The following is a 25,596-nucleotide window of genomic DNA, read 5'->3' as shown; positions in this document are numbered from 1 at the left end:
TTGACCTGATGCCATTTTATAATATACTACTACTATTTTAGAAAAGGCCTAGTCAATGGAACCTTATCTGGCAACGTTTCTCATCCAGATTAATGACGATTAATTTATCTTAATTTTAAATTAATGAATTTTACCTATAAATATACTACCATCGCAATGCTTGTTAAGTTTATAAGCATTCAAAATTACAATTACATTTTAGAGTATAGTTTGACCTGATGCCATTTAATAATGTACTATTCCCTTCCTCCATCTTTACTAATTCATTATACTATTTTGTGATGTCCAATAATACTTATCCAATTTATAAAATCAATGACTTCATTAATTGTTCTTTAAACTGTGTCAAATCAATAATGAACAACTATTTATATTAATGCATTGACTACAATAACATGCATGATTTGCTGCCAAACATGTGCTTCTTGCAAAAAAATTGATCCAGAAAGTTTAATTGAAAGACATTAATTAATTAGCATTGCTGCTTTACGGGAGCTAAATAGTTTCATTAGACTAACAAATGACACTCAAAACAACTTTTACTAAGGAGTAGTTGGTTTTGATTAATGAACTACTCACTACTCAGTACTTCTTCCGTCAGTAAATACATAAAAGGAAATGGTGCTACACAGAGTCAGTCTTCAAATTCCTACACACTTTTCTTGCAGATGTAATTGGTGCTAGAGGTAGGAAGAAAATGTTTCGTCTGTAACAAGTCCATAAATTACCTTATATAGTTGAGTACAAGAAATACCACAAGTGATCATGTCATTACAGTTCCATATGTGCACTGCAACTGGTGAATGATCACATAAAAGTTAAATGCAATATGTACAATGACAAAAACAACAAAGCATTTGTAGAACTATATGTTAGGAAGGGCAAGTTAATTCGGCAGTTTCCTCAAAAATATTATCTATACGCTGAAATTGCTTTCTTTTTATCATAGTGTTCATCCAACCAGCCTCTGATCAGTTTAATCTCACTTGATCTTTGATCCAGAAGCCAATCAGGATCTTCAGCAGTTGCAGCACGCAGATCTAAGTGATGGGCACCTAAAACATAACCAAAAAAGTTAAAGAGTTGTACAAGTATTAGGGAAGTGTACTGCTCGTGCTGTGGTTTTCAGACATTTCCCAACCATGCATAGAAACATTATCCACTGGTGTCGAAGCCATCATCTATTGAACATCTATAAAGAAAAATGAAATGCATCCTACCCTCAAGTTTTGTTTGTAAAACCCGTTTCTTTACATCCTAGCCAATTTAGACATTATTTGGTTTAAGTCGAAGAAAATGAGTATTTGGACTTGAAGTTGAAAAAGTATGTGTTTGGACATGAATTTTATTTGAATTTTTTTTCCGAAGTTTTGTGAGCTAAATCCATTATTTCACTTGAAATGCTCCTCAAACCAATCTATTTAAAGTTGAAGTGACGAAGCTACAAAACAAAACTTCATCTGTGCAAATAATATTTCATCATTTGCAAGAGTAGCTATGTCTATACTCCATCCTAAGAGGCGTTAAGCAGGAAGCAATATCAAATAAGCAGTGATATGACCTGAAAAATCAATAGACTCTAAAAGGTAGCCTAATCAAGTATTAGACCAAGACCCTGTATACGACAAGGTTACAGGCTCAAACATCAGTGTACACCAGAAAACAGACTATAAGAGGGACAGAAAGTTGATTATGATTTTTTTTTAATCAGAAAATTCACCTGGATCTTATGTTCAGTCAATGGCACATCAACTAGCAAATGTTTTCTGTGATATCATCTTAAGTCCATGAACTTTCAGAGTAAACAAATATAAGGTATAACAGAGAGTAGAAACACAAATGACAGATATAATTTCCTCCAGAAGTTGGAGAGCATACTATAGGGTCTTTTGTTACGTGCTCACATAAACTTTAATAAACCTGCACTCTCATTGTCAAAACTTTCATCACATAAATAGTTGAGATTATGTGTTCCCACGGTAATGTAATATGTACTAGCGGAGAAGTTAATAGTATTATGTGGTGTTGTTATTCTCTTCTGCATTATTATACTTTCCTTTCCATACGTGATTTTATTATGCTTTACTTGAGCCGAGGATCTATCAGAAACAACTCCTCTACCTTCACAAGGTAAGGTAAGGCTGCATACACACCACCCTCCCCAGACCCCACTTGTGGGATTAGTATTACACTGGGTATGTTGTTGTGTTATGGAGAAGTTAATAGAGTATTAGTAGCTGAATATGCAACTTCTTCAAGTTGAATGTCAATAAAAAGACCTGAGAGCCTAATGGCTGCTGCTCACTAGCTATAAAGGCGAAAAGAGGAAAGCAGGATGCCATCACAACGTTGTAATCCAATTATAGAATAGAAGAAACCATTAAAAGGAGAAAGCAAGTGTTCCAAATGATTATCATTTTTATTGATAAACATGTTGGTTGTGGCGCTTAAGATGGTAGTGATGTGCTTACCCCAGCCTGGGCATTATAAGGAATTACTAATAAATTAAACCAAAAGAAGAAAGGGAGATGGTTATAATTGACGTCGATCACGATTGTTTGAATAACGAAGAGGATGAGCCGATAAGGTCACAGACATTTGACACATCAACTCAGCAGACAGAAACAACAACAGCAGCATATCCAGTAAAACTGGTGATTTGTTTAAGAGAAAAGATGACAGACGGTTACACTGTTACTTATATCCAAGAGTGATGATAATGAGGAATTTTATACAGAGCAGTTAAGAATTACCTTTCTTAGTTGTTAGCGCAACTATAGTTTCCGACACATCCTCTAGAACACTGCAAAAATGTTTTGACATATAATTTTAGTTAAGAACTTTTAGATTCAGTTCCATAGTCTACATAAGAAACTAAAGAGAAAAGAATACCTGCCACCACTCCAGGGATCTAACAGGCCATTTGAGAATATGATGTTGCTCCCAAAAGCTTTTAGCGCACTCTTGAATGCCTTCAGCACAAGAAAGAAAGAGCAACTAACTCAAACAAGGGAGCTGAAAGAATATAAAAATCAAGAAACAAAGCAATTTAGAACCATTACTACACTCTAGATCCTGGATAACGTCCAACCACTGGAAATACCATTGAGATCCATATTCTATGCATCCTCCAAACAAGCAAATTTATTATACACTGGGTAATATAAATCTAAACGAACCATTTTAATCTTATTTTTAACTCTACACAAGGGTTATATAATTTCCATGGAACTCGTAAACGATATGCATAGCATTGACAAAGTTTTGCACAATGTCATACATGTCCACCAAATTCAGTTGTTATCCATGTCGGCCTGGGTTTGACATGAAAATCTTTCAAGCACTGCTCTTCATTCGACTTTGGATCATAATAGAACTCTGGAAACATACTAGTTGTCCTGTTACTTGCCATAGGCATAATCATCTCAGTGCATGCCTGCAGACATAGTATGAAAGATATAAGCAACCTAGTCGGGAGGAATTTCAATAGGAGCACATCCTTTTATGACTTAGGAACTCAAATTATGAGCAACTAAGCAAGAGCGTGTTTATTATCCTCACCATACCTGCCAATCCCAACCACTCATACCATGAGGATCATCGTTCAGATCGAAACAGTCAACTTTACCCGTGTAATTATAATAGATACTAATTCCTTCAAATATACGCTGCAACACACTAGCACCATCAGGCAAACTATCAATCTTCCTACATACCTGAAAGCAAAGGGGTTGGAAGGATATTATTCACAGGAAAGAAATTGCTCTACACAATTGACTACTTGTTGATCACCATGCAGGGAAAAGACATCTGTTATCTGCTACACAGTATCAATTGAGACCTAAATGCTTTTCCTCATAAAGACGGCTTCTGCATGATTTATTGTAATCTTGAAAATACAGGTATCTTTGCAGAGGTATAAGGTCCAGTGCTAACCTCTTTTATGGGGCTTCCAGGTAAAGGCATCAAGAAGTCAGTAGAATAGGGGTAGTTGACCATTGCCAAGTAACTATAGGCAGATTCTAACCAGTTAGACAAGCTGTCAACACTCTCCAGTTCCCTGCCACTCACAACGTCGGATCAAATTACCTCAACATGAAACTTGAAATTCCATAGGTCAATGACACAGTTAGCTAACAAGACAGCAAATGGTGGTGTCATAGGCATCTTACCTACAAATGTGGAACGTCTTTGTAAGTTGTGCAAGTCCACCATTTATCTGTCCCACCTTGTTAATCACATCCCAAGACTCTTTGATAGTGTTAAAGCAACTCATACTCTCGCGCTGCAGAAGGTGATACAGCAAGGATGTCATAAATGCTAAACTAGAGCTTTAGGAACGGAATTACAAGAATGAGATTAGTGAAGGATCCCTGTCCTAATTTGGGAAGGCAAAAATCTGGATCCAGTCAGTCAAATGTGATTGGATTTTCGGCCAAGTCCATACAAGATTCAATTTATGGGGTTGGGATTGATATTTATGTGAATTAAGTATTAGTCATGAAGTGGATGGTGTAACACTTTGCAGTGATTTGTAAATCTATTTTATAGTTTATGAATTACAATGCATACTATAGTTTTATACATTAAACATTTACATAGGTTAATGTGCTCTAAATCTGAATTATAGGTAAACTTTTCTAACTAGGATCAATTTAAGTCCTACTTATCTCCAAATTTTAGGCATATATGATTTGATGGCATAATACTCTTCAATTGCACAAAAGTTGTCCAGAGAACTAATAAGAGTTGTGCCTGCCATCCAATTTTTGATGCACGGCAAGTTCACTCTACCACTCTATAAATGGACGCCAAATAAGTGACTTCACTTCAACAAATTCAAATCAAAGAAATGAAGTAGACCAAACCTATCAAGATTCCCATCTCCCCCAACCCCCCCAAAAAAAATTAAAAAATCTGATCCTACTCTGAAAATTTCCCAAACAGCCACTAGTTAATTAAAATGTCACTAGAGATAGAAATTCAGTCTTACAGACCCTAAAACCATCGGATACAATGCTATAAAAGGTTTCAGGTGGCACAAGATCTTCAAACTGAAGAACTGGCGCAGAAGAAGCAAGTGCACCAATGGAAATATGGGGATATTTGAGCCTCATCCATGCTGCAAGCACTGTTTCAAACACAATAAAATAGAGAACCTCTGAGTGAAGCACAACTCATAATATTGATTAAAAACAAGTACCCAGAACACCTACTAGCAGAGTTAAAATTACTGATGTACTAAACTACTGAATGCTACATTACTTACTTCCACCATATGATCCACCAAATAACACAACAGGGCATGCCTGTGCAGATAAATTTCTTTTAAGCTCAGTGATTAACACAGCATAATCAGCCAGTGCTTGTTCAGCTGTTAGATACGACAAAGAAGTAGCATTCTTATATGCTTCTTCCTTACTTCCATACGGCATTGACTCCCCATAGTATCGATGCTGCAAAAATCAAATTGTAATAATTTTCAATGAAATAACAATGTAAGTAAATTCTTGAATAACAACTAGTCTACAATGTTGAGGAGAAATGTACTATATTTTCTCCATTAAGCGTCTAATGATCTTATTGGCTTTCTGATTCATTTAATTACATCTCCTTTTGTGAAGTCTTAACTACAAAGCCTGCACTTTTTCCCAAAAATCTTGCCATTTAACAGCATGTGTAGCTTCTATTTCTTATCAATTTCTGATATATGATATATTTTTCCACACTCAACATAAGTTATCCCTAGGCTAATGTTCAGAGAAATTTATCATTATGAGGCTTGTTCTGAAGCTATTTAAGAAACTTTAATTGCAAACAACAAAGATGGAAACTTTATGAGGAAAAATAAGAAGAATGAAAAGTATTTCACCTCGGGGAATATGACCATGGCGCCGAAACGAGGGGCAATTTCCCAGACGAAACCTGTATTGGCAGCAAACCATTCTATATCACCTTCATTTCCACAGTAGAGGAAAATAGGGGCCGAGCGAGAGGGACCCTCCCAGTGTTGGGTATTGATTAGGTAACGCTGTGAAAACGAAGGTAGATCAGCGAAGCTGAAGTGATCGAGCTTCTGCTGGAAATATTTGGTCTCATACTGGTATTTTGGGGCTCGAAGTGAAAGTGTTCTGCTTGAACTCCAGAAATTGCCGAGATAGCGAGCACCATTCAGTTGAATAGCCGATGCTTGACATAAAAATGAGACAATCAGTATAAGAATAGAGTAGAGAAATGGCGAAGGAGTTGACATTTTTGCTGGAGGTTTTGTTTTCGGAGATGCTGCAAACTCCAAAACCATCTTGAGTTATTTGTCGCACTAACTTTTAACTTTATATTCCACTAACACTCGTTGGTTCTGGTTTGATCATTTTTACGTGATGATGTCCCATGGCATTAGGGTTTTAAAAAGATATTTTTAATAACTACTCTATTTAATTTCAACTTACCTATAACATAATTAAAAAAATAATACTTACACTTATCTTAAAATCATAAAATTCAAGAAACTTCCTACTCTTTCTAGACAAAGGACAACCGACGGCACGATTTACCTGCTATAGAGCCCATACGCTTACAAAGGGAGAGCGATTGTCAAAGCTCCCTGTTTACAATGGATGAGAGCTTCAGAGTACGGGTGGACAAAGTGTTCGGGTCTCTGACGGAGACCTCCAATTTGAGTTCACTCTGGTGTTTAACCGACGATGAAATTGAGAAAAGGGAATGGAATAGGGATACCCCATCCCGCGACCTACTCGACTTTGATTCCAAACCCTGCCCTCCCCATATTGACGGCTTCTTCTCCAAGTCCCCCCAAACCCTAGATTTTCCCAAACAGCTCCACTCCGATCTGGAACAGCTCAGCGACGGCCAAGAACCAGATGATGCGGATATCCGGGCCGGCATTGGTTTAGATTGCACCCTTGACTATGAGGTAATTATTTGGTTTCCCTCTTTTATCCGTTTCCTCTAATGAGAAATTGTGCATTTTGTGTAGTCTTACGACTCTTCATTTTTGAATTTTTTTGTAATTTACATATCAGGAGGAAGAAGACGAGTTTGACAAAGTGGCCCTCGATACGGAAAAGGAGAAGCAGCAGCCTAGTGACCGCTTGTACACGCGGGAGGTTTCTGACTACGGAATTTCTGCAGACACAGACCATGAGCTTCCTCTTACTCTCCATGACATTACGAGAGATCCTCGTGCTAATCACGAGGCCGCCAAGCTCAGACTCAAGGAAGATGCGGAGGCTGCCCTGAGAGAAGGTCATTTAGGTTCCAAGCCACCTACTGTGTACAAGACTCAAGGTCAGAATGATGCACATTCTCCTAAAAAACTCAAGTTCAAGGAAGATTATAACTTGGTCCCTATTTCATCCATTCCAGATTATGTAAGGAATCCATCCAAGTATACTTGCTATACACTTGATGTCTCGGATGATATGGATGAAGAATCCAATAGAAAAGCTTACATGGACTTTCTCAGTCTAATGAAGAAGGGATCGCACGTGTATAATGATAGCTCCACTATTTTTGAGAAATCGCCCACATTTAACCTGAGAATGAAGCAGCCTGTTGTTACCTTCAACAAACAGGGCGTTAAGGCAGAGCAAATGCAAGTGAAAAAAACAGTTCCCCTTAGTATTGTTACCATGGAATCCGATAATGCTGCCATGGAAGAAGATGAATCGTCTATTGCAGCCGATAGAGCTAGACCTGGAAGTTTGCATAAGCCTGGCAAACGTTATAGAACTAGGGCCACTATGATGGATACTGATGACTGAAATGTTTGTGTGATTCCTTTTGAAAATAGTTTTCTTGTGCTCTTTCTTCTTTTCTTTTTGAAATAGTCTTCTCATACAATGTTTGATCTCAAATCATCATGAACTTGCATTGCTTGAGCACGCAACTTTAAAGAGAATTAAGCTTGCCTGACTTCCCTCTCTGATTTTTTTATGTCGATTTCTGTCACTTATTCGAAATCTTTTGGCAGAAGGTTTTATGTTCATTGGATTGTAGACCAGAATGTAACTTATTGCGTATGGCAATACAAACTGGTATAATCTTAACATCCTCTAATGTCTTCAATGGATCAATTTGAGCAAGAATCACCCCCCTCTCGGTGTCAAGTAGTTCCCATTGTTTCTCTAATTTCAGCCTTTCCACCTAAGTTCTTCAATAGTACAATATCATTTAGCTCTGTGCACTCTTCTCTCTCGATACAAATTGATCTCTTTTGTCTGAGCATCTAGTTTCTTCAACACTAAGCCAACATGCTCCAATTCCTTTTCCATAGTCTCCCTGAGAGGTGCAATATCCCGAAGCTCTTTTCTTATGTTCATCTTATGGCTTTCACTTTTCTCCTTTAGGTTAATTTCTACTTCATGTCTTTTTTCAATGCGTTTCTCTAGTGCCTTTTTGCATCTCAACATCCAGCTAAAAGTTATCGCGTTGTTTCTGAATTTTGCTAAATAGACCCGCACGTTTACTCTCAATCTCATACATGAAGGTTTCACGATCACAGGGAAGTGATTTTGGATTTTGCTTATATCCTTGTTGCATTGCATTTTTCTCTGCTTTCAGGGTTGTCACAACTATCCTTAAGAGCTTAGAAATGGCCAATTTCTCTTCAACCACACGTTCCAGCTTCCTTCTGCAACTCTTCTCTATTCTCATTGATTACCTCCCATTCAGTCAGTCTCAAATTTAGCTTTCAACCAGAATCAATAACTTTTGAGTTTCATTTTTCAAAGCCTCCACTTTTTCTTCCTCATGGGTGACGCATTTTTTAATTTTTTTCATCCAGCATTTTCAAGATCATTTCTCATTTTGTTGTTTCTGTCCCCTTCCTTGCCGCACAACTGTTCTCTGCAACTCTCAAATCTCTGAACACCTTTTCAGCAGCTTGGAGGTTTCTTTCATTTTCCTCAATTACATGCACCCTGTCTCCTTCGCAGATAGTGTCCTTGTCAGTAATTAGGTCCTCCCGGTACTTAATATTCACATCTATCAACTCCTAAGACTGCCTCTTGTTCTAGAAATTATTGTCCAACCATACAAAGAAACATATACACATTGAGGTCCAAGCTATTTTATGCATTGAACATCTGTAAAGAACTCTCAAGTTGTTGGTAAAACCCATTATTTTCCTACATGCCTAGACATTATTTGGTTGAAGTTGTAGAAATGAATCTTTGGATTTTATAGTTCAAAAAGAATGTATTTGTCATTTGCAAAGATTAGCTATGTGAGTACATCCATCCAAAGGGGCGGTAAGCAGGAAGTGACCTGAAAAATAAATAGACCTTAAAGAGTAACCTAATCAAGTAGTATTAGAACCAATGCTCTGTATAAATGCCTACTTGAATTGCCACATCAAACGTACTGCCTATCTTTACTGAAAAATATATTGATAAGGGATCGGATACTGTTAAACTCCAATACCATCTTGAGTTCTTTTTTGCACTAACACATGTTGGTTTGCTTTGATCATTCTTCTATGGTGATGATGTTATAGGCCCATAACAATATGTTTTGGCATAACAGGTTTCCGATGTAAAACTTGAAACCCAACCGTTATGTCTTTGAATATTTATTTGATATTGTATTGTTTCAGAGATTAAAGTAATAATTGAATAATTAGTTTTAGAGAAAAAAAAAACATCACTTTAAATTCTTACTTTTTTTTCTTCGAAAATTGGAAAAACAGTGAATTGGGTCACGCTAAAGTTGGTGGACATTAGTCTCTGTTCCATTCCCAAAAGGTTGCTGGGCTTCCTGTAAATGAACTCCTTGTCCAGCAAAAATGAGTGAGTTCTGGGCCGTTTGATTTGGTCCCAACGTAACGAAACACATTATGTCCGCAACAACGGTTGTTGGTCAATCTGTTTACAAAACAATAGTACTAATAGAAAAAAATGTTGAAAACTTTTCCGTTACATCTTACAAGGTATAATTTACTTCAGTGCAATAAAATAAAAATCCAATGTCCATCGCAAAATTACACCTGTTACAATGATTGTTATGAGCACGAATTCATCTTTAGAGAAATGAATGAGCAATTGAAATCCTTTTTTTCTACAACAATATTCGAGTGCCAGAGCGTCAATAATTATCAATGAAAAGCGATTTATTCCATGGTTATGGACTTCACAAGCCCCAGCCAGCATCATATCCAAAAAGAAAGAAGAGAACAAACAAACAGAACAGAATCCCCCACAGGAGGAACACTGTAAAGTATTCTAGATATAACTTATTTCCTTTCTTTTCATCTTAAATAATTTGTCCTGTTTCTCTTTTTATACTCCCCTTCAAGAAAATATATTAATTAGAAGAGACTTTTAACTATTTGTGTCTTACGATCATTGAATACTTACTCTATTTATGTGTCATCTTATTGAGGTGTTTGTAGCCTTAAAACAATTACAAGGGTAAAATGAGGAAAAATTGATGTCTTGAACTTCTAATATTACAAATGATTTGAGATGACTATTCTTGAAAAGGGAATGTATTATCGTTTCTCTCAAAATATTACTACTGTAAGTAATTATTGAAGTTTGATCACCTATAACATCTTCTGTCCTTTGTTTCCTCCACATCGCCACGAAACTACAATTGTTTGGGTTAATATCTCCAATGTAAGTACTGGCAATTACCTAATCTAATAGAGGTTAATGCAAAAAGAGATTGGAGCAGTTGAACAACTATATTTAAATATTTACTGGAGTGTAATTAAATAAAGAATCCATTAAGAAAAGCCCCCCCAAAATATTCCATCTTCAAATGACATGGACACACGTGGAGAACACAATAGGAGACAAGTTGTCATAACTAACTTTGTGCCACAATTGGAGCCGGCAAACCCTCAATTGTGTTTTTTCGCACAAACAACCACTTCGTTTGGTTAGGACCCTCCACACCCTTAGGGGTTGCGTTTGGTTTTGTTAAAAAATTGTTACTACAAATAATTGTATAACCAACTTCAGAATTGCTTATATTGAAAACAATAGCTCAACTAAAGTAATTTTCATTTATTGTTTTAGGTATTATGATTATGCAAAGGGATCCTAATAATTAAATTGAGGCCCACTTTGTTATGATGGATGACGAGAAAGTTAGTCAGGTAAGTGGGGTTATGACATGGCGAAGAACCCTTATTGGAAAATGAAAACAAGAAATAGGTTTTACTTTTACCTTTTCCAACATTTAAACGCAAGCAACTGAAATCCTAATCCATCAAACAAGTCTTTTGTTAGAAAACTACTAAAAAAGACATAATTAAAAGTCTTATACAAGTCCTTGCAATAAAAAAGAAAATCATTTTAAAAGTGTTATCTTCAAAAATAGATATTTCAGATCTCATCAAACTCTAATATAAAAATCATATATTATTTATTATATAAAGTAGGGTAAAGATAAGGAAGGTCGTCCCTTGCTTTTGTGAAAGTCGGTGGAAAATTCATTTTCTTTTATCTTTTGCCCTTTTGTTGAAAAAGATGAAACCCCGACAAGTCACTAAGTCCTACTTTCTTACTTGGACTCTTGTCCTCACGTTAGACCACATCATCCTTTTTTATACTTCCCATTTTGCCATCCACACCCTATGAAATTTAATATTTTCTACTTATTTAAATCTATCATGTATGTATTCTAGACTATGTATTAATTTATTACAAAGATAAGTCAAACCTGCAAATATTTATTAGATCCGCCTTACTGTACTTTCTGTTGTTTAATTTTATTTTTTCCGACAGGATTTATAAATTTAAGAACAATACAACAGTATAGTAATATATTTGCTGAGATTTAAAACACACAGAATCGGTGAAAAATAAATTGCAACTTCTATTTTGTATAAAAAGAAAATGTTTGTAATTTATCACTTCATTAGATGATTATCTCTCATTCTATTCAACTCTTTGACCACATTATATATTGTACTTTTATACAGACAAAGTATCAGACACTTAATGCACATAAATTATTAATTTTGCTCCTGTAGTCATAGCTTTTCATGCTCCATTATAGTGTAAGTATAAAAGTACACTTCAAACCAACATGGTGGATTGTCATTAAGTAGGACTACCTCTAAATAACCTCTGTTTAATATTGGCATATATATCCTCATTTCCAACATCAGCACACATAGCAATATTCCCTTCCAATAAATCAAATCTTTTTAGTCTATAAAGGAATCAATAATAGTCTATAAAGGAATCAACAATAGTTACCATATAGGAAATTTAGAGAATCTCAACTATATCTTTTTCCTTTTGTTCTTTCACTATGGAAAACATGAAATCAGTTACGGTATTTATCAGTAATTTATAATTATTTCGTCGTTAAAAAGTTCTTAACTAATTGAGTTTATTTTATAATTCATAACTAAATAAAATTTTAATTATTTAGCTACGAAATATTATTTGTCGCTACTTTCTTAATTTCTAGTAGTTTTTCTTGATAAGGAGTGATAACTTCCCTACCCTCTAAACAGACTATATTTGCCTCACTGTGTGATCGGCTCATACAAGTACTGTCTTAACAAAAAAAAATTATGTCTACTTATAACACTTCCTTTATTGAAATTAACATCAAATTTTAGTTGTTCAGATTGATATTCAACTTTTTTCTGATTGTCTTTGCACTATATCTCTTCGTTTTTGTTTTTTTTTTACGATGAATATGTAATACACTTTAAAATATTTAAATTAACTAATATCGTTTTTTTCTCTCAACTGATTGAACGTTAAAGTGTTTAATATCTAGAGTAATGTAATTATAAATACATAAGAATTTATTGATCGACATATATATACTTGAAATACCTTTTACAACTTTTACATTATACAACTCTTTTTTAGACCATTCTTTTTGAAGAAAAAAATAATAATGAAGAAGAAGAAGAATAAATTTGTGAGCTCCATTTGTTTCTCATATTAGTACAATTAGATTCTAATCTTCTATCATTTCACGTTATCTCAAAACGTATCACTTTTTATCATGAACAATAGAAGAGTATTTTTCTTTTCCTTTATGATTATAGCAGAGACGAAAACTTTATTATATAAAGTAGAAAAGATATTCTGCCTTTTATGGATATGATATTTTCATGTACACTAAGATGCATTATTATTTCACACAAATAAATATTCCAAATTGATTACAAGAATTTTAGGAAGGTACGGCACAATAAAAGGATAGGTTCTTCAGAACTCAATGGAGCACACTGCATGCAACACTACAAAATTATATGAACTATAACTACTGTAACCAACATCTATTGGCTGGCTATAAATGCAGCAACAACGAGTGAATCATGACAAATAAATCATATAGGCTAATGATAGTCCGTTTGGTCAAGTTTTTTCAAACAAAGAAATTAAAAGTGTTTATTTCAAAATTCAGGTGTTTAATCAAATATTAAAAAAAAAAAACAATTGAGCAGTACGTAACAAAATTTTGTTTTTTCATAAGCTTGAAAAAATACTCATAATCACGCAGCCCCTCCCCCCCCCCCCCCCCCCCTTCCCTAAACCTCAACTATCCCAAAATAAAATAAAATCTTGATATACTTTACGAACTTTAACATAAGCAAAACTACTTTCATTGCTTGAAAAAAAAGAAGTAAATAACTTTTATATCATAAATATATTTAACAGATTATGATAAGGTATTTATATAATTTATTAAATAAATGAAGATATAAAAGAGTTGTTATGAGTAATTATTGTTTGATACTTAATATTTAATTTTTTAAAATTAAAATTCTTCTTATTTAATAAAATTGAGTATTTTGCCTAACTTTTTCAGAAAAAAAAAAGAGTCTGTTTTCAAAAAGTAACAAAAGTTATTTGTAAGATGCTGAAAATATTAGCTTCTTTTTTTTTTCCTAAAATCACTCTTGGAACTTTTGTAGAATACAATTGCTATCTAATATTGATATAAAAAAAAAACTTTACATTTTAATTAAATTGATTATCTAAAATATAAACTTCCACTCTTTAAAAATACTCTTTTCAAGTATTTTTGATATATTTTTTTTTTAATTTTAAAAATATGACCAAATAAGCTATTTATTAAATTTTACTACTTTTTCTGTTGCCTAATTTAAATTTTGATTGTTTACATATTTTATCGTATTAATTAATGTATAGTATTGAATGAAAAATGATTTAGAAAATAAAAATTTAAAATTTAAAATACTAGACGAGTAAAATTGAAGAGTTGAAAATAAAGAGATAGAAAAAAGGTTATCGAGGTCCCAAAAATTGAGGGTAGCATGATTGGCAAGTTCTACGCTAAAAACTCCTCAATCCCCCACGGAATCGAATACCCATAATACCAAATCATTGGCGGGTCCCTATATCGTCTCTAGTCTCTACCCACCTCCTTCGCACGTGATCATTTCTTTCTCTTTTTCTCTTAGGGGACCAATTTTTATATATTTATTATTTACAATAGATTCCAACTTCTTTTAAAATAATAAGTTTTTCAACTATATGTGTACATGAACATCCTCAATATGCAATGGATTTAGGCACAAGTAAAGTATTCCTTTTCATACTGATTTTGAAATTATGTACAAGTTGGTATTCACGTGATTAACTATTCAAGGATTATCACGTTTGATTTTTTGTTTCTTATCCTCTTTTTAATGAATGCATTATTCTCTCAAGTCAATAAGATACAATAACTATCGAAATAATGTTTCAAAATTAAGATACCTGTACGTGCTCCTTTTGATTAGAAATAAAAAATATATGATTGAATTTTTATTCTTTTTAAAGTAAAAGAAATTAGGTAATTGAAAATATATTAAGAGTTGCTTTCATGGAAAACAAATAAGAAATTAGTTTTCTAAAATATTTTACGGGTTGTATTAATTATCTAAGTCTAGATCATTTCCCTGCATAATTTTATTTATCGTTCGTTCTAGCCTAAAATTTTGTAATAACTCACCTTTCACCAAAAAAGAAAAAATATAGTTCAACACGTACTATACTTTTACAAGCTTCATAGAAACTTCTTTATTTCTTTTTATTTATAAATTTTCCATCCACTAGTTGATTGTTTAGGTGGGTTCTCAATTATTCCCAATCATCTTCGATAAGGTTCAAGTTAGGACGGAGAGCACATATATATATCAAGATTTTTTTTTTTATATAATTGGTATTTGATATATGTATTAAAAGTCAACTAATTTGAATTTACATGGTATATAGCTCATTTAGGGGGTCGTTTGATAGAGTGTATAAAAACAATATCCAATAGAGTGTACATATTAGTAATGCATGTATTAGTTATACTTGTATTAGTTATGCATAAATTATTTGTTATGCATTGTTTGGTTTGATGTATTAAAAATAGTGTGCATTGTATAAAAATATTTATTTACAAAAGTATCCTTCACAATTATGGTGGAAAAGATGTAAAAGTACTTTTGAGGGATAATTGGGTCTTTGGGATAATTGGGTCTTTAATCATATTAATGCATGTATTAAATCCTTTGCATTGCTAATACCTAGAAATTCACGGTATTAGTAATACACTCATCAATACACAATAGAATGTATAGTGCAAGCATTAGTTATACATAGCATGAAAAAATGCACCAAACAAGGAATTACTAATACATATAATTAATGCATACATTATTTTTGCTAATACACTCTATCAAACGATCCCTTAAAGTAAAAGTTAATCTCTACTAAAAAAATTATTTATATCAGTGACTCAAAATCAAGACCTCTGATTAAAAAAAAAAACATTCAGTGCACCACATAAGGATGTATTAAAGAAATATTAGAAGTACTCCAACCATATCAAAGTCAAATGCTTAGCAAGCTGCTTTTGGTATTCGTCCACTAGAGACAAAAAGGTTTGGATGACAATCATTTTAATCAAGTGTCTTTTGTTTATATAATTTCATTCATTAAATTAGTCATATTATATGATCGATGCTAAACCCATTAAGCACAAGATTAGTATTCTTGTTCAAAGTGGTTCATTCATGATTGTACTAGCACAAGTCAAAACTCAAAACTCAAAACAGAAAGCCTTTCCAACGTTAATGGTAAGTTGACATTGTCTTAGAATATGATTTGAAATATATGCCTTGATAAAATGCTTTGCATCTCCCAATTAATTAAATATAATGATTAATTATCTTGTTAGTTGGCGTCAACCGAAAAAATAGTACTATTATTGATTTTATTCCACACAACATTCAACAAGTCCAAATCCACTCACCATGGTAAAATTCTACAACAAATACCTTTTATTATTATTATCTTCAACAATATATATAATGATAATAATGTGATATAAGGCACAGGTCAAATTAACATGTTTGAGCTTCGTACCGAGTTAATTAAATGTTCATAAAATAATACACAGAAAGTAATTACCCAATTGTTATAACATAAGGATAAATAGTTGGTTATAAAACAAAACGAGTTGTATTATTCTGAGTAATTAAACACATTAGTTATTTCCCCAATAAGGACCAGTTTCAGATGTCTTTCCTTGACTTTTATGATTTTACTTAATCAAGAAGCTCCATCAATTCATATAGAAAATAGACATTTGATTGATTATATATTAATTTTGATTTAATTGGTTTGTTTTAAAATATGGCATGCCTATCTGCTGGGCTGCTGCATGTAAAATGCAAAGATTACATAAAAAATTGACTAGTTGTATAAATTAGGACATCAAAAGAGATGGCGGAAAGAGCTCGAACACATATTAATTATTTTCTTTTGTATTAATTTGTCAAAAATTGAAAAGAATAAATAATGAAGTGCTAAAAAGTTGAAATAGATATACTGAAGATCATGTAGATTTGTGGAAAAAAACTGGATGCACCACAGCATGTTGGTGAGTGATGACTAGTTAGGCGGGACCATATATGCCTTATTAGGGTATAATTCCAAAGTAAAGCTTGTTAAATGAATAATCTAAACAGAACCAAGAATAGAAGAAATATAATAAAAGTTAGATCAAATCATGTTTAATGGGTGACCTAACTTCTCATCACCTCAGCCGACAATGCATTATTATACTATCTGTTTATAACCATACAGCTCAATTAGCATGGGGGTCCCAATTTACATACATAGAAACTTCAAAAATATTTCTTTGCAACCAATATTTAATGAAATTATAAACCTTAACAGATCGACCATTTAATTAAATATGAATACGTAACAAAAAAATATTTATTCATTTGATGTAAACATAGAATATGATAGATTTTAATTTTTTTTCGCGAAAGCAACAGGGGTACATAAACTTTATAGTTAAGCAAATATCCGGATTCTTGTCGATGAATCATATTCTGGCAGCATTATTACACTTATGAAACTCTCTTATAGTGTCTTGTACCTACTTTTCTTCCTCTTTGAGTTGCCTCTTTCATTACACACCAAACAATGAAGACATCATGCTCTACACTTCACATAGTGCACATCTCTATCTCATCTTCAAACCAACCTTACTATACCCACCTGCAAAATCCACGCACAATATTCACTATATACCAAGTAATTATATTAATTCAATAACTAATTAAGAAATTTTTAGTCGATTAATTAAACCCTGCATATCTATCGTTCTACACTTGATTTGATTATTGGACCTAAGTACGAAAATCTTTTATGTTATTTTGTTGGAAATAATAAAAACTCATCGAAGGAAATTAAATATCTTTATATTATGTATTTATATGTTCCGCTTTATATATGAGGTACATATTGGAAATTTTCCAAGAAATAATAGTTCGTAGGTGAATTATTAGATGATTATGGGGCTATACCTAACAAACATTAGTGATGGGTGTATCATGGCTGCTGTCACACAAGTTGGTAAACGAATGATCCATGTATTATTTATCAGAAATATATACGATGATAGAAGTAAATAGTGAATAAAGTAAGAAAAAATATTTATTTAATTAATAAGAGAAGAATAGTACGAAAGAGAAAAAAGAAATTAAATGCTTGTGGTAATTAAAGAAGAGAGAAATTTCGGTATGGTGATGGGTGGCGAAGGGCAGACGAATGATTCTCCATTTCCATGTGAATCCACGTACTCATTATATGCATTTATTCTTTTGATATTCCAAAAGTTCAAACTTATGAGAGAGCGTATCTTTGCTTGGTTAAAGAGCTTGATAAGTATTTTTTTATTCTTAATTCAAAATTTAATTATTTAATCATAAAATACATTATTTTAATTTGAAATTTCCCAATGTAAATATCAATTAATCACTCCTTAAAAGCAGGTATTATATGTTATTTTTTCTATTTTAAAATAAGTGATTTTTTTAAGTTTTCATTACCCTAAAAAGAAAAGGGTAAGATCGAGCACCCCGAGTGATTTTTTTTGTTTCGCTCTAAATGTTTGGAATCCATATTAGAACTCCGATTAAATATAAATGCAGTGCAGTTGGGACGGACTTTTTATAGGGATTCAAGCTTGCGAAATGTTTTATCATTTTTACTGAAGAGTAAAACTCAATTGGCTTTTGACACATGTCATGTATGGCTTATTTGGGGGTGATGCTTCTAATAGGACTTTCTCTATATACATGACCTCAATCAAGACTTTTAATTAAGAGTAAAGCAATTTCTCCACTGTCCCAAGTGGTTAGTTTCCTAGTTTGTTGGTCATTACATATATAATGGAGAGATGAGAGTAGTGGGGTTCGAATGGTCAACCTATGAAGAGAAAGAAATAGACTTTTAATAATTCTCCACACTACTCATTCAATCCTTTGATTATTAATCATAGATAGATATATAGCCACCCAACCAACCAACCCACCCACCCACTCACCACACCCCACAACACCTCACCTTAAGACACAAAAGTCTTATTCCTGAGTTTCCCTTGAAAGACTCTCCCAAAGCTACGCCTAATTAGCTAAAGTCCCCAACTCTCTTCATATATATCCCACCATCCCTTTTCTCTTTTCCACCATTCTTCCTCACAACAAGAAAAGTTCACACACACTTGCTTCCTTTTTGTTTTCTTTTATTCCAACACATAGATGGGTTTTGATGATATTTGCAACACTGGCCTAGTTTTAGGATTAGGCTTTTCCTCAACAGCCGATCACAAATCAAAGAAAATAACAACACCACTAGTAGGCAAAGGTCCGTCTCTTGGCCTTGAACCTTCACTAACTTTAAGCCTGATTTCCGGTGATCGTACGTACGAACAACAGCCGATTAAAATTAGCAAAGATCATCAATCTGCTGATTTGTACAGACAAGATAGTGCTGCCTCTTCCTACTCAAATGCTAGTGTCAAAAGGGAGAGAGATGTTGGTAGTGAAGAGACAACCACAGAAGTAGAAAGAGTTTCCTCCAGAGTTATTAGTGATGAAGATGATGATGGCTCTAACGCTAGGAAGAAACTTAGGCTCACTAAAGCACAATCCGCACTTTTGGAAGAAAGCTTCAAGATACACAGCACTCTCAATCCTGTAAGTTCTTCATCACTGTATTTTTTTTATCGTATGTAACATGATTTTACTCATATATACGTAGACAAATTACTAAAATTTTAAAAATATAGATTATTCGATTTAAATTTTGAATCTGTTTACAATTAATTTTCTAATTATGCAGAAACAAAAACAGGATTTAGCCAGAGAACTCAATTTAAGGCCTCGTCAAGTTGAAGTTTGGTTCCAGAACAGAAGAGCCAGGTAGAACTAATCACTAATGATAATCTTCATTATTGTTTTTTTGCAATTTTGAGAAAATAAGTGAACATAAAATTGATGGGATCGTGTTTTTTTTTTTTTTTTTTTGGTTACAGAACAAAACTGAAGCAAACAGAGGTAGACTGTGAATTCCTGAAAAAATGCTGCGAGACACTGACAGAAGAAAACAGGAGACTTCACAAGGAATTGCAGGAACTAAAGGCTCTAAAAATAGCACAACCTTTGTACATGCAGTTGCCGGCGGCAACCTTAACCATGTGTCCTTCATGCGAAAGGATCGGCGGCGGTGTCGGAGAAAATCCGTCGAAAAATGCTTTTACCATTGCTCAAAAGCCTCACTTCTACAGTCCATTCAACAATCCGTCGGCAGCTTGTTAATTAAAGGCCATATATATTAGTAATATAAATCTTGTTTAGAAAAAATCTCGGAAAGCCGCCACTTTTTTTGGTTAGGGCTTGTATGACTAGTGCAGTTGTATGTGTAGAGTAAATAGAATTAAGGTCACTAATCAATATTTTTAATTTGTTTTCTTTCTTATGGTCCATATTATAAGTCTGTAAATCATTAAGCAAATATATACATATGGATGAATTATTATTATTATTATTATTATTATTTATATATAGTACAATCTATTGATCTTCGTTTACTTACTTTCGTCGTTTTCTATTTAATTCGTCATCTACATTTTTTTTCCCTTTTTACTCCCTTGTATTCCTTTCTATAAATAGTTGATCAATAATATTTGTCATTTCATAAAATGAATGCATAAATTAGCATATTCTTCCTTTTTTACCCTTGTGAGTTATTAGCATTGAAAACATACATTTAACCAACTTAGATAAGTTAAAGTGAATGATTCATGTTCATTAGTTAAATTAATTCATATTCATTGATTGAAAACTTGAGTTTCAAAAAAATTAAATAAAGGTAGAAGGGTAAAGTTATACAATTTCTTAATACAAGTGTAAAGTAAAAATGTGATATAAAATGAGACGGAGGGAGTATTGTGTCTCCGTAATCTTCTCAATTATTGGACTCTCATGATTTGAGCAAAGGAGAGCTCCCAAAAGGCAAAAAGGCCCCCCCAAAAAAAATGAAAAAAAGAAAGTGTAAGAAGATGATTCGGGTATTATTATCGCCAAACGATTTTTGTGAATTATATTGATTCGTATACAATTATCATAAAGGAATTAAATCTGGATGGACCGAAAAATTCTGGATAAGAGAAGATGAAGATGATAATGTATTTTTAAAAAAATTAAAAAGTGAGTACATGAATATTATTGTTTTGCGCCACTTGGTTATAATAAATGATTAGACAGGTGCATGCTTGAAGCATTATCCATCATGAATAGAGTTGAAAAAAAATTAGAGGAAAGAATAGTTAAAAGTATATATAGTACTTTTTCGTTTCAATTTATTAATCTAATTTTTTTTTAGTTCATTTTAGAAGTATTTTTTTTATAATTTTTAAATTTTATATTTAATTAAAGTAGGATTAACAAATTCAAACTGGAGAAGAAGTAGATCTTTTAGCAAACAAAAAGAGAAAGATAATGATAATTCAGTTGGAGGTGTTTAATGATGATGAGATGATGTGTAATATAGGGAAAGAGAAATAAATAAAAAAGGTTGGTATGTAGGTGGGGGTGAGGTCACGTGTATTTGTCTCTAGTTTTGTTAGTTAATTGATAGAGAAAGTGTATACATGAATAAAGGAGAGGGGGGGCACTGCCTGCCTGCAAGAGGCGTGTACATAAAGAAACGAATGCCCAAATAATTAATCATTCACTTTATTCATTTCAATTCGTTTGTTATCTTAAAATATTTATTATTTGAAATGTGTAAAGCTTCTCTTCTTTTTTTTGTTTTCATTCTATCCTTATAAATATTATCTCCATTTCAAAATAAATAATATTTTTTTTAAAAAATAACATTCACATAATTATGAATAATTAGTTATTGAATAGTATTTAATAGCAAAGTAAAACAAATAGAAAAAAGATAAATTATCTTTTAATTTTTCAATTTGGATAAGTATTGTTAGACAACTTTTTTTAGTATAGTGAACGAGTAAAGATGAACATAGGGAATATAACTAATAACATTTCTTATTTTCCTGAAGTTTAAGTAATTTTCTTAAGGGTTGTGTCTAAGACAAAAACACCAATTATTTCAAAACGGAAAGAGTAGTTACTGCTCTTGAAAATTATAAATGCCTCAATTATGAGATAATGTTATGAATATTCAAATATCAATGAATAATAAAATAGGTAAATCCTCCTTTTAATTAATATTTATGAAGAAACATATAAAAGAGAATCATGACAGAAAAATTGAGAGGGAGAAAGTAAATAAAATCATCAATAACTTTTTTTTATCTCAATCTATGTGGTTTTTTTGCTTTTTAAATATCAATTTAAGTAATTTTTTAAATTAAATTAAATTAGATTAATTTAATATTTTAAAATTAAAATTAAAATATTTAAAAACTATAAAGTAATAAGTATTATAAATTACAATTTTTCTCATATTAATATATTAAAAAATATTAATAATATTAATCTAGTTTGAATTTAAATAATTGAAAAAACTTATTGGATGAGTGAACGGCGATGCCTGAGAGACTTGACGAGGTATAAAAGTTCATCGTAGCATAATGAAAGTAGGAATATGATTTAAATAACCTGAAAATTCAAAGATGCGATAATATTAACATTCGAATTATAATTCTGTTTGTTTATTGTAGAGTCATTTCGACGTAATATTTGATTCATGAATTAGTAATAATGTGCAAAAGTGGTGGCAGATGTGAGGTGCCCTAAGATTAAGGGGTGGAGTGGGTCATAGATCACGTGAAATGCACGCTGATTGGACCAAGTTTCTAACAATAACTCATTAATTATGAGGAACGAGACTTGCATGAGTATCATTCAGGTGGACTACTCTTTGATGTGTCTTTTCCAACCATCACTTACTCCCAAAATCTCAAGACCCCCCATTTCTGCGTAGGACACGTAAATTCTTGAAGTGATTAAACAATAAAATTACATTGTCAGTTTATTTTTAGTATTGAAAATTAAATAATAATATTTTTTTCGTTTAATAATAATTGTTCTTATACTTATTATATTTTCTTAATAATATTCAATTTTGAAGAGACATTTTAAATAGCATAATTAAATTATAATATATATTAATGCTAAATAGCGAGAAAATTTGGCCAAAATTTTTTAAAAATTATAATATTTTTTTTATTTTAAAATAAACTAATCTTTTTTCATTTTTTAGTTAAAAGATATTAAAGTTAAAAGGGTAAATATATTATAAAAAGTAAAATAACATAGATAAAATATAATTGTGACCAAATTTTCTGGGGAAAAAGATTTTTTCCTATATAAATATATATTTTAATGGACATCATTTATTTCTAAGATTGACAGGTATTACTGTGTAATATTGCATTATATAAAGAGAGTCTTTAGCCAAGTGTCTCGGGAGTGATTGCTCACATAGAAATCAAACCCCTATTCCAATATTAGTATGAAATTTTTTTTTTTGGTCAAAATGATATTTTATGTTTTTAAATATTTTTATCTTTTTAACTTTAATATATTTTAACTAAACAATGAAAAATGATCAGTTTGTTTTAAAATTAAAAAAAATTATAGTTCTTTTATTTTTTTGGTCAAATTTTCTGACTATTTAGCGCTTTTCAATCAATATTAGGTGTTGGTTTCAATAATAATATTGACCATCCTTTGCTTTAATTTTCAAAACCGTTTAGAAATCAACCACCTACTAATAGCAGAGAACAGAAAACTGTGCGTTTAATTAATGTTTCAACTTTTGATTTTATGAAATAAATTTTTCCAGAAAGAAAAATAGAAAGTTGAAAGAATTAGAGAGGGGGGAAAAGGTCAAGGGTGCAAAAGCATGTGGTGGTAGAATAGATTAGGAAACACGTAATGATGATTGGTGATGGATAAAGTCATAAGGTGAATCATTGGGAAGATCTATCATTCTGGTCCACCTTTTAATTTCATTATTGGTTTCTCTAGAAATGACCATGTTGGTTCATCTCTAACCTTTTCAGAATAACATATTTAACCAAAAAATATTAACCATGTGTTGATGGAAATCTTTATCGGTAATATTTTATAAATGTTTGATATCATTTCATTTTAAGCCATTCTCAAGAATTTGAATTCATTAATTTAATCCAATTAACTTATTATTTACTACTCTAACATTTCCCTCTAGGATTGAATAATATACTAACCACCAAGAGTAACAGCGAAATATAGAATAAGATCTTTTCAGATTTTTTTGTGGTTGAGTTTTTAGAATATTAAATAGAAAATATTTTCTTCCCGAGTAAGTATTTGGCGATACGATTAATTCCATATTAATCCGTGTGTCAATACGAATATCATTTTCTAGATGGTAAAAAATAATATTATATTCTAAAATTCATAATTGAAATTAAGGGTATACATAGGTCGGTTTGATTTGATTTTTCATTTAAAAAAATCTAAACCAATTATGTCTGTTTATTAAATCTAAAAATCAAATCAAACCACATAAAGTCGAGTTTTTCGATTTCATTTTTAGTCGGGTTTTTTTTGTTTTTCGATTTTTTACAACTATACGGTATTTGAAAAAGAGATCAAATATATTTTACTTACCTGTGTGATAAGCTAAACTTAAAAAATGTTAAATGAATAGAAATTTTCAAAAAGACGGTAAAGTTCACTTGAGTACAAAATATTTTTTTTGAAATATCAACGTTCAATTCATTATGTTAAATTAATAAGATTAAAGGCTAGAGACAAACTAAATACAAAACAAAATATATACAAAGTAAATTGTTAACTTCGAATTTGATAAACTATAACAATATAATTGTAACTTTGGATCTTAATACAAAATAAAATATTTACAAATTTTACAAGCCCAAATTTGAAATAAAATATATAAACATTGAAAACTATAAACTAATTAAAAATATATTAACAAAGTAGATTATAAATAATATTTTTAATCTATAAATAAAATAAAATTATATATATATATATATTACAAAATTTTACAAGCCCAAATTTGAAATAAAATATTTAAACATTGAAAACTATAAACTAAATAAAAATACATCAACAAAGTAGATTATAAATAATATTTTTTATCTATAAATAAATTAAAATTATATATATATATATATATATATATATATATATATATATATATCGGTTTGGTTTGGGTTCGATTTGACTTTTTTTTCTTTTAATACCAAACCAAATCAAGAGTAATCGAGTTTTTTTTCAACTGTCAAATCAACCAAACCAAATTATAAGTCAACTTCTTTTTTTTATTTAATTTGATTTATCGATTCGATTTGATTTATACGCCCCTAATTGAAACACCATAGTATATAGACATAGTGAGACAAACTGAGGATTAAATTAAACAAAGGTTGGACAAGAAGAAAGTTTGCTACGTGTGAATTAGCACATGATAGTATCTTTTGGATAATTGTTAAATATGATTATATATATTTAGAAGAAGAAAGTGTTAAAATAGCATATGATAGCTTCTTTTGGAATTGTTAAACATGTGTGCGGTTATGTTTAACAATGCCCCTTTGAGATTATGTATTATTTCAAATATATGCACACGCAACTGTACAAAAGAGAAGAAATTATTAGAGAAACAACCAAAATAGGTAGACAGACGTCAAACGTAGGCAAAATTGTCGGCCTGTCCTGTCCTTGTAACGTAGTGCTAATTTTTTTTTCGGAAAATATAAATGGCAAGACACCAATTTGTCACGAAATGGCACGAGGAACAAAAATGTTGTTTA

The 25,596-nt window shown here is 31.7% G+C and overlaps 4 protein-coding genes across 5 annotated transcripts in view; 2 read left to right on the top strand and 2 right to left on the bottom strand.

Moving 5' to 3' along the window:
* LOC125822252 (protein CROWDED NUCLEI 4) overlaps positions 1-25,596 on the bottom strand; it is a 69,279-nt gene that overhangs the window by 6,934 nt on the left and 36,749 nt on the right. The window lies entirely within an intron of this gene.
* On the bottom strand, positions 701-6,387 carry LOC125822258 (uncharacterized). Of its 2 annotated transcripts, XM_049501644.1 has the most exons (10): positions 5,873-6,387; positions 5,270-5,456; positions 4,998-5,131; positions 4,173-4,285; positions 3,937-4,060; positions 3,567-3,716; positions 3,281-3,436; positions 2,893-2,972; positions 2,754-2,803; positions 701-1,055 (listed from the first exon to the last, which is right to left on the bottom strand). In XM_049501644.1, exons 1-10 carry the CDS (start codon positions 6,299-6,301, stop codon positions 913-915), a joined length of 1,566 nt encoding a protein of 521 aa, XP_049357601.1. In that variant the 5' UTR covers positions 6,302-6,387; the 3' UTR covers positions 701-912. The 2 variants fall into 2 exon arrangements, with proteins under 2 accessions (XP_049357601.1, XP_049357602.1); XM_049501645.1 differs by lacking the exons at positions 701-1,055; positions 2,754-2,803 and having other exon boundaries at positions 2,941-2,972; positions 3,248-3,436; positions 5,873-6,341.
* On the top strand, positions 6,561-7,792 carry LOC125822263 (uncharacterized). The gene is made up of 2 exons (XM_049501650.1): positions 6,561-6,934; positions 7,044-7,792. Exons 1-2 carry the CDS (start codon positions 6,614-6,616, stop codon positions 7,782-7,784), a joined length of 1,062 nt encoding a protein of 353 aa, XP_049357607.1. The 5' UTR covers positions 6,561-6,613; the 3' UTR covers positions 7,785-7,792.
* Positions 18,992-20,335, top strand: LOC125822270 (homeobox-leucine zipper protein HAT22-like). Its single transcript, XM_049501656.1, has 3 exons — positions 18,992-19,489; positions 19,635-19,714; positions 19,828-20,335. Exons 1-3 carry the CDS (start codon positions 19,052-19,054, stop codon positions 20,108-20,110), a joined length of 801 nt encoding a protein of 266 aa, XP_049357613.1. The 5' UTR covers positions 18,992-19,051; the 3' UTR covers positions 20,111-20,335.

Source organism: Solanum verrucosum, unplaced genomic scaffold, assembly GCF_900185275.1.
Source record: "Solanum verrucosum unplaced genomic scaffold, falcon-dt-bn FXZP01000103.1, whole genome shotgun sequence".
NCBI lineage: Eukaryota > Viridiplantae > Streptophyta > Magnoliopsida > Solanales > Solanaceae > Solanum > Solanum verrucosum.
Note: the sequence above shows the minus strand (reverse complement) of the source record. Positions and strands in the feature narration are given on the sequence as shown.